This window comes from Phyllopteryx taeniolatus, unplaced genomic scaffold (assembly GCF_024500385.1).
Source record: "Phyllopteryx taeniolatus isolate TA_2022b unplaced genomic scaffold, UOR_Ptae_1.2 contig_24, whole genome shotgun sequence".
NCBI classification, from domain to species: Eukaryota; Metazoa; Chordata; class Actinopteri; order Syngnathiformes; family Syngnathidae; genus Phyllopteryx; species Phyllopteryx taeniolatus.
The window spans coordinates 731869-747084 of record NW_026903162.1 but is presented as its reverse complement, the minus strand read 5'-3'; the positions used below and the strand labels follow the sequence as shown (position 1 = coordinate 747084).

Sequence of the window (15216 nt, the reverse complement as noted above, 5' to 3'; positions counted from 1 at the left end):
TCAATGTGCTTCCCAACCTTTGCGAACACACTTCATGATTAATAACCCAGGAATGCATTTGTATTGAAGTTTTCAAAGTGAGAATCCTCTCGGTCTGTTCTCTCTATACTCATGTTTGACCAACTTTTCCCAAAAAGTCCAGTGGTCATAATCTCCCAGAAAACTATCCCTTTTAATGTGCCGCAACATCAATTTATTTTATGGATTAGCCACTGAAATCTGTATCTGATGCTGAACTGCTAATTCAATATTATTCAATATTGCAGATATGTAAGTTGCCCAACAGGCACTTTATGCTGAATTCTAGGAAACTGGGAATTTTACCTCAAACTACAAAAGCTACATAACAGCGGCACATGTAGAACGTCAATAGAATATTACATGAACTATATTTATGTTTCGTTGACTTTCAACTGGAACCCTTTGACGTTAGACCTCAGAAATTCCGAGTGGGATATTTCCTACTTCCCTGCAGTCTGCAATACAGCATAACCCTAAACCTTCATTCTGAGGGCTAGCCTGATGGATGCAAAAAGCGCAACTTTTAGAATTCCAAAACATCACAATTTTATGTTGTTTCTGTCCCACGTCACTGGACTGTTAGATGAAGAATGAGTGTGTGAGTCATTCTCATATCATTTGATCAATAACAATAAAAACATGGCCCAACTGAATTTCCTTTTGAAAATCCCAAAAATATTCTAATTGAATTATGTGAAGTTGTTAACCATTAAAAGGTCATAATTGGGAAAAAAATATATATATTATAACTTTTCCAAAACGTCTTTACCGTTAGGTGTCCGAAACAAACTTTCAACGTTTTCTGAGCTAAATACATTTTGGGATATACAAGATTTTTCTCCTATTGCTAAATAGCTAAATATGGCATTTCTATGAAAACTAACACAAATGCATCTTCGTGTCTTTAGTGTTCCTTTTTGTTTAGTTTTTTTCTTCTTTTTTTGGGGGGGGGGGGGGGGGTCTTTTACAAATGGTCCTCTTTTACTCAAGCTGTCTTTACCAATAATACCACTGGAGAGAGCCTCATTATGTTGTTACAATACACCAGAGGGATCTGTGAGCTGAAGCACCAAGATAAGGCAGTCATTTTGCATTCACACAATAGCAGCCAGCAAAGTAAATGGTGATATGAAAGAATATATATGAATTTGTGAACCGATCGCAACTTGACTGTTCTGTTTGTCTTAGAAAACATTACTCCTCTCATCCGAGCAGGTTTCATCAATTCAAGCAACAAGGCTCAATTAGGACGCGCAAGCCCGGTAGTTCTGGCGTTGTTAGGATAATTTACACTACTACAGAGTGAAGGCTTGCATGTGTCAAGCAGACCAGGAGAAGCTCATCCATGCATTTATCTCAATTAGACTTGACTATTGTAATGGTCTTCTGACTGAACTCCCTAAAAAGCATTAAACAGCTGCAGCTCATTCAGAATGCTGCGGCTCGGGTTCTGACCAGCACATATTACTCCAATTCTAAAGTCTTTACACTGGCTTCCAGTCAGCTTTAGAATAGATTTTAAAGTTCTGCTACTGGTCTATAAATCACTAAACGGTTTATGTCCTGAATACATGAATGAAATGCTAATGGGATATAAACCCAGTAGGGCTCTGAGATCGACAGACTCAGGTCAAATAGTGGAGCACAGAGTCCAAATATGGTGAAGCAGCATTTAGCTATTATGCTGCACACAAATGGCCTAAGTTGCCAGCAGAAGTGATGTCAGAGTACATGTTTTTAAGTCCAGGTTAAAAACTCCTTTTTTCTCATGCTTTTTAGAGCATTTCCACTTTTAAATGATATTTCTTGCACTGTATGCTGTTTTAATTGTATTTTTATGTCATTTTTTCCTCTTTGTTTTAAATGTTTATAAGCTGTTTTTTCTTTGTTTTTAAATGCTTTTTATCATGCAAAGCACATTGCATGCGCTATATAAATGAATTTGCTTTGCTTTGCTCTACTAGCCCATTAGTGCTAGTGTGTCCTAACTAAGCCTTGTTGCATGAATTGATGAAGCCTGCTCGGATGAGAGGCGAAACGTTTTCTAAGACAAACAGAACAGTGCAGTTGTGATCAGTTCAATGCCCTGAGAATGAAATGACCTGGATGCGTGAGAATATACACAGGCATGAATTTGTGAACGTTTTGGAACTATTGCATGTCTTTACCTTTAAAGAGTGTAATGAGTAGTTAGGATAATTCATGCACTTGTATCTGAAGAGTTTGAAGGTCAACACCTAAATTGTGCAATTCACACGATTTTTACGAAGCTGTTCATGTCTTTATCGTTATGCACGTTTTCCTTTACCGTTATAAAAAGAAGTGTGTTTCAATGGGCCACCACCATTTGCTCTGTCAATAAGGATTACCTTTACTATGAATGCCTAAAATGTTAAATCAATAACCTTTTGAAATTTGGGCTTTAAGCGTGGCTGTTTCAGAGACATTTACCCATATAAACCCAAGGCAGCATAAAAAAACCGATAAATTAAATTTTGTGTGTGTCTTTAACGTTAACGATCAAATTCAATGAAAATGACCCGTATACTTTTAAAAATAGAATAAAATCATGTCTAAATGTTTCTGTTCAAAAACAAATAATTTCAACCTATTGAAAAGGATTTTCAAATCATTACATTTCTTTCTTGTTAAAGTAAATAGGAAAAACTGCTTTTACTTTTGTATACTGGTTGTTATTTGTGCTTATTTTTTAAAACTGGCAGTTTGTGGAAATCAATCACTGAAACTCTGATTTGATGCTTTCGAAAGTGCTCTACTTGCAAAACATGAATCTTCGCTTTTTGTGCATTCACGTCACGGACAAAACTCACAAAAACTATTGAGACCAGCTCATCAAAATCTCTTGCACTAAGCAACTGTTCAGTCTCAATAACAAATACGCATTTCTCCCCTTCCACCCTCTAGCACATCAGAACTAAAAGGCACGTGGGTCTTACCTTTACCACCAATCACACCAGCCCACATCTTGTCCAATGTGCAAACACAACCTCTCCCTCTATTGCAGTGATTCTCAACCAGTGTGCCTGGGCAAATTAGTGTGCCATGGGAAATTATAACATTTTACATAATTGCTCGAAAAATTATTTAGTTACAAGAAATAATGTATCTTTGTTCATCTATTTATGCCAGTGAGGAATAGTGACAGACAGAACAAATAAATGCTCTTCTATTAGATGGGAGGAAATACATACAGTAATTAATGTTTTCACTTTTTGTGATATTTTTGTTTGTTGGTGTGCCGTGAGATTTTTCAATTGTAAAATGTGTGCCTTGGCTCCAGAAAGGTTGGAAATCACTGCTCTATTGTCGTACATTCTTCATTCTTGGATGCAGCTTTGGAAAAAGCTGATTAAGATGCAGCAGCTGATATGAGGTTTAACTTCTTCCTTCAGATGTACAACGTGCTGCTCTTTATAAAGAGAGAACGTCTCGGATTGGACGACCATTTCTGTAGACATCACATCTGCCTACCCTTCTCTTCAGTTTTCTGCAACAGCATATCAACAACATATAAACGAGGGGGAAACCTCAAAGACTACAGCAGAAATATACTTAGAAATTATTGGTCAAATCCACATCAGTACTAACCGTAACAGGTGATTTTCATCAAAGAAATAGTTCACAACAATATGGACGTTTGATTAAGATCTTTCCTATGCTACAGCAAATATAGTTGAAAGACATTGAAGGGACACTGTGGCCTCTCCAATATTATTCTATATTTCAATCGGAGGCACAAAATTCAAACACTGAAACTGTCATCACAGTGAGGAAACTGATCACAATAGCAATTTTCTACCAGCACAATATTTCATTCTGATTAGCTGTACAGCAAAAGAACTAAAACTGAGATACTGGGGAGGACAGCAATTCAAATTGGCCTTTGGTGCGCAAGGATGTATATAGATGTAAGCCAAATGAAGGAATAGCAACTAAAAATTCTTGACAGAAACTGCCTATTTGCCTTTTCTCCTATTGTTTCAAAACTTGTGTAAGGACACTGACATCCACTTTGTCTTAAATAGAACACTGGAATGATAATGTCAGGAGGACATACTGTAATTGTTGTAAACAGTGAAAGTCACAACAAGCTTAATGAATAGTAAACATTTTTTTAAAACTGAATTAAATGAAATTAAATTCTGTTTAGTATTTCTGTAAAATCACCGCAAAATGGACAAAAACACATTAATCAAACTTGAGAAAAGAGTTATTCTAAGAGTATGGAGGCCAGGCATGTGACAGCATTCCTAAAACTCAATCTTGCAGGCGGGGAAAGATTCATCCTGCATGACCACAGTGCTGCTGGAGGCCAGGACCATGATGTTAAGCTCCTGCTGTCGCTCGTGTGTCTGCTGGTACCACTCACGAGTGACTTCTGTGTCGTGAGTCGGGATCAGCGTCACCTGAACAGAAAACATCTGGAGATTTCAGATCTGATGCCATTGAAACTGAAACACAGGGCGGAGGGTTGAGATATTGAATCAATCAACCGTGTCGAAAACAAACAAAAGCAATCAGATACATAACCTCCAATTCTAAAGTTGGACTCAATAGAAATAAAAGGAGAAACAAAATTTAAAAAGAATAATTGACATCTATCAGTCTGGAAAGGGTTACAAAAGCCATTTGAAGCTTTAGGACTCCAACGAACCATAGGGAGAGACATTATCCTCACATGTAGAAAACATGGAGCAGTGGTGAACCTTCCCAGGTTCTACAAAGATGACCCCAAGAGAACAGCAATGACTCACCCGGGAGGCCACAGAGGAACTCAGGACAACTTCTAAATAACTGTAGGCCTCCCTTGCGTCAGTTAATGTCAGTGTTCATGAGGATTCAAGGAGAATGTTCAGGCATCAGTTAGTGACCTCAAGCTGAAGCGCACTTGGGTTCAGCAGCAGGAAAACGATCCAAAACACACCAGCAAGTAACCTTCGGAATGGCTTAAAAAAACAAAATGAAGGTTTTAGAGTGGCCTAGTCAAAGTCCAGACTTGAATCCGATTTAAATGCAGTGGCATGACCTTAAAAAGGCGGTTCATGCGCAAAACCCCTCCAATTTGACTGAATGCAAACAATTCTGCAAGGAAACGTGGGCCAAAATATTACCTCATTACCAGTTATAGAAACCACTTGATTTCAGTTGTTGCTGCTGAGGATGACCCAACCAGTTATTAGGATTAGGGGGCCATTCATTTTTTACGCAGGGCCATGGAACTGAATAGTTTTTTTTCCTTAATAAATCAAATCACCATTTAAAAACGGCATGTTAAGTTCACTTGGGTTACATTTGTCTGATATTTACATTTGTTTGATGATATTGAACATTAAAGTGAGGAAACAGGAATTTGAGAAGAGGGACAATACTTTTTCATGGCACTGTATCTAGTAGCTCCAATATGTTTCTTGACAACTCTTGTGCTTGCCATTTCTATTGTGGTGAATGACTTGGAGAACACATTGCATAAACACTCAGTCAGTTGGTCTGCCATTTCCACATCTGGCAACATGTGTGATTGTGCCAAAACTTGGTTCTGCAGCTCCGTCTGCATCTTCATGACTCGACGCAAATGCTGCTTTGATATCCAATCTAAGAGAGCGTCCGCACTGAAGATAAATCTGCAGAAATTTGATCTGTATCTCATTTCAAACCCCCTCCCCAAGTGGTTTGGGATTTGTCTAGGCCAAATTCAATTTCATGTGATTTTTGCTATTCACGCTTTATAAAATCAAACCAGATATACAGTATGACCATCAGTGAAGCATGGTGGTGGTAGTGCCATGGCGTGGGCGTGTTTGGCTGCCAATGACTCTCGTAAGCCTATTTATTACATGATATGACTGCTGACAACAGCAGGAGGATTCATTTTGAAGTGTTTCAGGCAATATTATGTGCTCGTATTCAGCAAATTGCTTCAGAACTCATTGGAAGTCACTTCACAGTGCAGATGGACAATGACCCGAAGAATACTGCGAAGAGTTTTTTTCAGGAAAATATGTGGAATGCTAGGCAATGGCCAAGTCAATCACCTGACCTGAATCCGACGAAGCATGCATTTCACTTGCTGAAGACACAACTGAAGGGAAAATGCCCCAAGCACAAGCAAGAACTGAAGGTAAAGGCCTGTTAGAGCATCACCAGGGATGAAATCCAGAATCTGGTGATTTCTCTGCATTCCAGACTTGAGGATGTAATAGAGTGCAAAGCAGGGGTGTGCAGTGGGCGCCTTCATGGCCTTCTCTGCTGGTCTAAGCCTTATTAAAAGCACTGACATGCATTTACAACTTCTATAAAATTGTATTAATTTATTTCCAACAATCTTTTGTATTCAATTCATAGCGTGTGTCATGTCTGAGCAGCCTCCTCGTTTAAGGGTTAATTTTTTTTTGGGGGGGGGGGGGGGGGGGTCTAATCAGATTTCAGCTTCTATGTGTGTTGCCATATGAATGTAAGCTTCCCAGGGCCTTCAGACTGAAGATTGCTGGCCAATGCTAACTACACACAATAGAAATGTCTGGTTCTTTTTTTAACAATCTGAACCAATCAGACGTTAGATTCCATAAACAGCGGAAGCAAGCTGGTCTCAAAGGACGTTAGAATTTTTCCATCCTCTGATTGGTTTAGAGCTACTTTTCTGTACGTGTTCTGTTTCTTCATTACGGGAAGCCAGCGGCTGAGAAAGATGACAACACGACAGGAATTATGGGTAAAAATTCATTGTCAAGGCTCTTCAAGACAAACTGAACATTGTGACACTAATTTGGACAATGCTTGTAGCTGGCTGACATGTTTCAACTTGGTAAAGGATTTAGTCGCCGCTTTGACAACTACGTAGTTGGCTCGGAACCAACACAGCTAACAAAAGAGAATGGAGTCTATAAACAATATGCATCCCTGGTGAGTACGATGTGTTTGAAATGTGTGTTTGTGTATTGAAAGTTTTTAGGTTTTTGTCATGTTATTAGATAAATAATGGCTGTGAACTGCTGTAGTGTAGAGATTTGGCTTCAGACCACAGTGGCACTTTTGCCTACTAAAACACGTTTGACTTGAGTGAGCCTGGTTAATTAAAAATGGATTGGGGGCAACTGCGAATGTATCATGCTGAAAGTGTGCAGATTCGTTTTTGCCCAATTCTAATTGCCTTTGAAAAGGTCTACCGGGCACTGCCGGGCACTGCCGCTAATGCCGGAACAATGACATCATAATTAATTAGCCCGGTAGGCTCGAAACATCATTGAATGTTGTAATGGAAGATAAACAGGGTTTGAAATAACTGTTTTGGCCACCAGGCACAATTTTAGGTTACACATTTACTCCATCAAAATACATTCATCAATGGGGGTCTTTGGTGCTGAGCGAACCAACTGTTTTAATTCCTATACCGTTCACCTGATTTGGATATAAATACCCTCAAATTATCCATCCATCCATTTTCTGAGCCGCTTCTCCTCACTAGCGTCGCGGGCGCGCTGGAGCCTATCCCAGCTATCATCGGGCAGGAGGCGGGGTACACCCTGAACTGGTTGCCAGCCAATCGCAGGGCACATACAAACAAACAACCATTCGCACTCACATTCATACCTACGGGCAATTTAGAGTCTTCAATTAATGCAGGTTTTTTGGGATGTGGGAGGAAACCGGAGTGCCTGGAGAAAACCCACGCAGGCACGGGGAGAACATGCAAACTCCGCACAGGTGGGGCCGGGGATTGAAACCCGGTCCTCAGAACTGTGAGGCTGACGCTCTAACCAGTCGTCCACCGTGCCGCCACCCTCAAATTAAATTAAATTAAAGCATTTCTTGTTTGTTCCACTTCAAATCCATTGTGGTGCTTTTTAGAGCTAAAAAGATGAGAATTGTATCGATGTCCCAATATTGAATAAAAGAGGTACATGAAAAATATCTCATTTGGGGCAAGGCTGTCTTCAAACAACTATTCATATATTCAGTTTCTATTTTTTTGTGAACTAAAAATATTATATCTAAATGTAACTGTGGGGCACAGGTGAAGGGGGTGATAAGTGTGAGTCGTGATATGTTACACTTGGGGGGGAAAATAACGGACAGCTGAAAGTTTACCTGAAGATTTGTCCCCCATTGAGCTTTGCCATCCAGCAGTGCATCGAGAACGGCTCGGCTTGGTTCACCACTTGCAGCATCATTCCCGCTCACCACATAGTATGCAGAGCGTATGCGTTTGAAAAATTCTTGATCAATATTCTTGGCACTGCAGTGATTGGGAATGTAGGCCATGTCAACATAAATAGGAGCTGTACAACCAGCCTTTTGCGAGCCTGGTAGGTCACAAGAAAGTAAAAGGAAAAAAAATCTCTTAAATCATCAAAAATTTGTCATTTTTCTACAGCATTCATAATGATTATCTTACCCAAACTGCTCTTGCTACCGTTGGTCAGCCCCTTGCCAGGGTTGTAACTTGACCTTGAGAGATCATCATCCTTTGAGCCTTGCCCATCAGACAGGCGAGACATGCGTGAACTCTTGTCTGCTTCCTTCCTTTTCAGTGACACACTGCGAGGAGATGATGTCTGTTTGACAGGCAAGGGGGACTTCTTGCGCCTGGCTGGGGACGCAGATTTGGTTTTCCCAGAAGTTTTCTTCAAGCCTTTAGCTTTAGGCTCTTTCTTAACTGAGGCATTACCCAAAGAGTAAGGATCCACCATGCACACATCAGGGTGAGGAGGGTGGGGGTAGGGGTCCTTTTGAGGTGTGGGAAGTGGGTCATGGCTCTTCCAGGAGGCAGGGTGATGACTGCCTTCTCCTGTGGAAGATATTTTGTCAATAGGCATACAGTCTGCATCCTCATCTGAATCAATGTTGCCTTCACCAGTGAATGACGGGTACTCTTCTGTGCCTGGAGGCACTTCAGAGTCTGACTGAGAGGGGAGGGACTCGGTTATAGAAGTGGGTGGTGTGTCTTCTGTTGCTAGACCCAACGCTGCTGACATGTCACTGGCTTGATGGAAAGAACTGCTGTGGGACTGAAGAATGTGGGGGTGCTTGTGAGTGCTTTTCTTAACTGACATGTCATTTTCATCTCCCTCCTGCGACTGCTCACTTTGATGTCCTTGCGCTTCATCATCTTCATCACTACATAGCTGCTGCATGCATGGGTTGATAAAGGAAGGTGAAAGGTCAGTTTTACGCTGTTTGTACTCACAGGATGAATATCCTGGAGAGGTGTGGCCTGCATATGGAGAGGCTGCTCCTGTGGGTGCTTTGCCAGCAATATCCTGATCACTGTCATCATCATCCTCATCATCAAAGTCATCCTGCCCTTGTCGGCTGCACTCATCAGCATAGAACGGAGAGTGAAATGGCTGATTAGTCGATGAGAGAGAAAGTGGGCGTGCTGGGTGCTCTGGCTCCATTTCACACTCCTCTTCAAACTCATCATCATGACGATAATGGGGAGGGGAGTCACCAGGCATCCTGCCTCTCTGAGACTTGGACATTTCCCATTCATAGGAGCTCCTGTAGCCTCCGGCACCCTCTTTAGACTCTACCCTATCTGTACCTGGAACTGCACCACTAGCTGAAGCTCCAGCAGGGAGGGTTGAGCTTGCACTGACATCTGTGGTTCCATTGGTTGGGTCTGGCTTGCTGGCTTGAAGTGGTGAGGACATGTATGAGCCAAGAACATCAGCACTGCTTGTCTTTTCACCTTCAGCTGAAGAAACTGGCTTGTCAGAAAATGTCAATGTACCAGTGAGACCACTTGAGGGTGATATTCGAGTCATTTCCTGCATATAATCTACCTCATCCTCTTCTTCGCTACTGTCACTCTCCTCAAAGTAATGCTTCCCTTCAGTGTCCGGCCGTGGTGAAGAAGTGACACAGAACAGAGCAGCACTGGCTGCCTCTTTATCAACTGAGAGTGCTGTTTCTTGAGAGTGCATGGTTAGTGAGTGCCCAAAGTCCTTTGCAGATTTCAAAGTTGATACCTCAGACCACTCAGGCTTATAGAAGCAGTCTGATTGAGGGTGTTTATCCATGAAGCTACATAAAGATGTGTGTTCCTTTTTGTCTTCAGGAGAAGCAATGGAATGTAAAGGGAAGGGTTTGACCTCCTCAAATGGGCTCATGGGTGAAAAGTGGGCAAAGCTAGAGGTAGACTCAGCTGTGGTTGTACCAGTGATCTGTTTCTCAGATACTTCAAGACAATCATCTTTGGTGCCAGTTAAAGTGGAGAAGGGAGAGTCTATGACTGGAGAGTGTTCTTCTTTAAAGGAGGAATACTCAAACAGTGGCTCGGCTGAGGCAGGTGTCTCCAGCTCTTCTCCAAGCTGACGGCTGGTTGAGAAGGAGCCTGACGTAGAAGAGGAGTAACTATAGGCAGAGGAAGAGGAATATCCAGGGGCAGCAGTGGTCGTGTACTGAAAGCTTGTGTCTGGTGGTATTTTGCTTAGGTGGTCTGGGGACTGAGGTTTCTCAAAATCAGGATCACCTCCATCATTCTGGTCAAAACCTCTCTCTGACGACTTCAAGGTAATTTCCTCTTTTCCTTTGTCCGTGGTCTGACTCAGCAGAAGTGATTTCTTATGTTCTCCTCCATAAGGGTGTAACTCTGTGGAGTAGCCACAGAAACCTGTCGACCCCCCATTTGACTTTCCATTCAAGAATAAGATGTCTGCCATATCGTCATCTGCTACGTTTGTGCGTGAGCTGGAAAGGTTTTCTTTCACACCCGACTTGCCCTGACTGTTAAAGCCATATCCAGCCATGGAAACCATAAATTCAGGCTTAATTGTGCTAAACAATTCACTTTCAGGACATTTTACTTCCTTTTCAAACTTCTCTTTGGCACCTTTCTCCATATCAGAATCAACACCACCTTTATCATCCTCAACTTCTTCGTCTTCATCTTCATCCTCAACTTCTTCATCTTCATCCTCCTCATCATTATCATCATCATCATCGTTGTCTTCCTCATCTCTAGCTGTAATTTGCCGCATATCAATCTCCAAACATGCACCCTGATCCTTACTGTCAGTGTCAGCAGCTTTGGCAACATTGAATGCTGTCATTGAGGAATAAGTTGAGGCGTTTAGCTGGTCAGGTTGCATTGGAAAGGACAAAGGATCCATTTCCGACGATAAAGAAGTAGAAGATGCAATGTTTTCTGACATCTTATCTCTCGCTGTTACAGGGTATCGTGGCAAACCCATTTCATCCCTTGAAATTTCTTTCTCCACCTCATCTAAGGACTCTTGATGAAATGAATCTGATTCCACAGAACTTGGTTTGCTATCATAAATGTCACCGTAAGAGAATGTTTTGCCATGCACATAAGGTGTGTCTTGTCTTATATAGATGGCTTTCTCTTTGGTCTCCTTCTCTGGGAAATCACAGATACTAAATTGAACACTTTTCTCAGGCCCTGTGAGAGACATATTTGGTTTTTCAGCACTTTCTTGACACATTTTGCTTGATTCTAATCCAGTTGGGAAATTATCTGTTTCATCCTCATCCGAGTATATGACTTGAGGCTTATGTTTCTCATCCGCCTTTGGAGACTTTTCTAAGCTTTCAAGGTCTACGTTTATCTTGGAGATCTTTGCCTCATTTGTTACATCATCATCCAGGAAGCACCCTTCTTTTGCCTCCATAAGTTTAGCCTTAATAGCTGGCTGAAGATCCTTTTTTGTGTAATAGTCATCTTCATCCAAACTCTCTTCAGATTCTTCTGATGCCTCTAACATTGTTTTGTCACCTGGCATTCCAATGAAGGATGAATTATCGGAAATAGTGACTGACTTCTCGACATTGTGAGTGTCGCATTTCAAGTTTGACACTGCTTCATTTTTCTCTCCTCTCGTTAAGAGCTTTTCCTCTGCTGGAGAGTAGCCACTGCTTGTAGGCACTGACTGTGTGGGTGAAGCCAGTTTCATAGTGCTGTCATCTGGACTTGGACATCTGTCTTCACTGTCTTCTGTGGAGTGGGACTCCATTCCAGTGGTGAGAGTTAGAGTTGGCGATACAGGTCGTATTCCAGTGCTGATCACGAATCCACCTGTACTAAATGGAGACAGTTTTTCGCTGACAACCTGTGTGGGAGCGTGCTGCTTGGCAGAGAAGACAGGAGAAATAGTGGGAGGAGGAGAGTTCTCTTTCTTCCTGAGCAGCATGGTTGCTGCATGTTCATAGCCCTCTTGGAGTTTACCCAGTGGGATATCAACATTTGGAGTCTGATCCTCATCTTCGTCTTCTTCATCATCATCTTCATCATGAGCTGCATTGCCCTTGCAATCACTCTCCAACTCATGTATATTGGGTTGGTATTCATCAGAGGAGGGAGACTTAAAACATTTGTCGTCTTCCAGAGAGGAAGTGGGTGAAATGGTACCTGCAGAATGGAGATATTCCTTTCCTTGGGTGCCTTCTGTATGTGAGGGTACATTGTTGATGGTATCAAGGAGAGAGTTCCTTCCAACTTCTTCAGTCTGAGGGGCTGTAACAGATGCTATGGACTGGTCTTCAGCTACAGATGTGGCGAATGAAGACATCTTGTCATATTCTGTTATGGATGTGGCTGACGATATGTGTTCCTCCTCTGCAAGAGGAGCCGCAATGACAGCAGGGTAAATTGCTATCTCCGACTCCTGACCTCCCATGAGGGCTTTGGTTTTGACATCCACAACATCAGACACAGCAAAGTTTTTTATCTCTTTCATACTGTGCATAGAATCAAAAGTTTGAGGGGCATCAGGGACTGAGATGTCATGACATCCTACACTTAATCGTAACTGTGGCATTCTTTCTTCTGTATCATCATGGCTCTCCTCATCAGAAATGGTCTGTTCAGTCTCAGAGTAACCAGGGATGGTTTCATCTTGGATAAAGGAGAACTGTTCTGAGGCCGATGTTACTACTCCTTGTCCAGGCATTGCTGCAGTGGATGAGGTCAGTTGTGGAGTTATTTTGTTTTCCAATTCTTTTGCGGTGCTTTCTTTTTTTATCTCCTGTGTTTTATACTTGATAAATGCATCATCTTCAGTTCCTTCAAGCTCAGCTTTTTCAATTACATCATCATCATCCTCTGAGCTATCACTCTTCTTTGATATGTCTTTTAGGTGATCCTTCGCAGAATATTTGTCATAATCTTCAAAAGTCGTGTCCTCTTGTTTCCTGTTTGAATCTTTTTTTTTAGATTTAATTTGTTCTGAAGTTTTCCTGTCTGTGTTGTCTGTTTTGAATGTGGATGAAACATTCGCTGTATTAGTACCCAATGGTGTAATTTTATCATCAGGAGAAAATGACATAGAAACTTTAGTGTCTTTGTGAACTGACACCTCAGATATCTGGGTAGCGTCGGTCTTGGGTTTGGACAGCTCTTCTCTTTTCAGAGCCTCAAAGTCGTCAGTAAGGTCCTCGGGGGAAGACGCAATGGACCTGTCTGCAAGAGCTGCTGCTCTGACCTCTTCATGGAGGTTCTCAGGGACTTTCTTCTTACCAGTTGCATGCTCCTTACTGACTGTATTTTTTTCTGTCTTGGTTTTGGTCTGAGTCTTGACTTTGTGTAAAGTTTTTCTGACTTCAGGGGTGAGTGGCTTTAGGTCAGGTTTTGTCATCTTTCTCAGTTCTGTCTTATTTGTATCCTTCTTTATGAGCTCCTTGTTTTCCTTCTTTTCTTCTTTTCTAATATTTTCATCTTTTTTTACTTTGTCTTTATTAATTTCCTTCTTCTCCTTATCCTTCTTTTCATCCATTCTGGACACTTTGTCCATTTTGCTACTTTTCTCATGAGATATTTTCTTCTTCTCTGATTTTCCTGTCACAGGAGCAACCTCACTATTTTTCTGTTGTTTGGTGGCCTTTAGACTTTGACTTTTCAGTTTTTTCTCCTCTTTCTTTTCCACTTTATTCTCTTTAGTAGTTTCACTCTTGGACTCTTCTTCTTGACCAACAGTTTCTTTCTTGGCTGTTTTTGAGTTTGGTTTTGGTGATGTTTTGAGACTCTCTTTGCTGTCAGTTCTTGATTTCATTTTAGTCTGTTTAATAATGGGCAGCGGTGCACCAGATGATATGTCTTTTTGAGTAGCTACTGGGTATCGCAGAAAGTCAAGGTGTTTCAGCTTCTCAAGGCCCTCAAAGATTTTACTCTGTGGTGCGTTTCCAGGAAAGAGAACCCTAATGATCTTTTCTGTAGGACGGTGAGGAATCCAAACAATAAGAGCAGTAACTGATGTCAAATAGGGAACAGATATTTCTCCTTCTTTTCCATTAGACATCAGAATACCAGTCTTGGCTTTGCTGTTCCCAGACCATTTTTGCATAAGAAACTGCATCTCTTTGCTCTCCTTAACAGGGTTTAGCACATACATGTCTAACTTTCCCACTCCAAGTTTATGAAAGAGTGTGATGGGTTCAATGGTGTTACTTACTGTCCTGTGAAGTGGTTCAGGTGTGATCCCTAGCTTGTTGAGGTACTGCAGTGTAAGAGATACTTCCTCAATGCTTCGTTTCACTTTTAGAGTGGACTCTGGAATCCGAAGCTTCTCAGGGACGTTCAAAAATACAATCCCAAGCTCAGGGGATATTAGGTTCTTCATTGACTCACCACTGCTGCTCGAACCAGATCCATGATTGCCTTCCTCCTCCAGCTCTGCAATCTTTCTCTGGAACAAGCCATTGATACCAGGAAGGTTGTCTGCCCCAATATGGGTAAGCAGAAGCGAGTCAATCCTGTCAAGGTGGCGAACCAGTTTCCAGAAGCAAGACTTTCTGTCCGACCCGCCATCCACCAGGATGTTAAACCCATTGACAGCAAACAAAGCAGAGTCTCCTCTTCCTCCAGGAAAGATGTAGCAGCAAGGTTTGGACAGTTTCAGAAATCCTCCAGAAGTCGGGGGCTCTAGAAGGTCAAATGGTGTGGGTACATCGACTGTCTCTGAGACGTACTCTGTAAATTCTGTCACTCCTTCCATGTTGGCCAGGTGAGGCTCAGGGTTCAAGCGGTATTGCAGAATATTTTGAAACAGATGCTGCTCTTGTCTTTGGCCCAGGAAGCTCCAGCCTCCGTCTACTTGACAGGAAACAGTAAGACTTGTTGGCTGCTGTGGAGAGGCCCTGGAAAGGACTGCTACCACCTAGAAAAACATGTATAGAGGCAAAAGAAAAGTTGAAAGTCTATAATCAGAATTAACTCAA

The 15216-nt window shown here is 41.7% G+C and overlaps 1 protein-coding gene across 1 annotated transcript in view; it reads right to left on the bottom strand.

The window, feature by feature from the left end:
* Nucleotides 1–968: 968 nt before the first annotated feature.
* The window catches only part of map1aa (microtubule-associated protein 1Aa), a 53280-nt gene continuing 39032 nt past the window's right edge, over nucleotides 969–15216 (bottom strand). The window contains exons 4-6 of the mRNA XM_061764875.1: nucleotides 8435–15155; nucleotides 8128–8342; nucleotides 969–4448 (exon numbers count right to left, since the gene is read on the bottom strand). Coding sequence (XP_061620859.1) covers nucleotides 4293–4448; nucleotides 8128–8342; nucleotides 8435–14993 — 6930 coding nt within the window. The 5' untranslated portion in view covers nucleotides 14994–15155 and the 3' untranslated portion in view covers nucleotides 969–4292. The remainder of the gene's footprint in view (nucleotides 4449–8127; nucleotides 8343–8434; nucleotides 15156–15216) is intronic.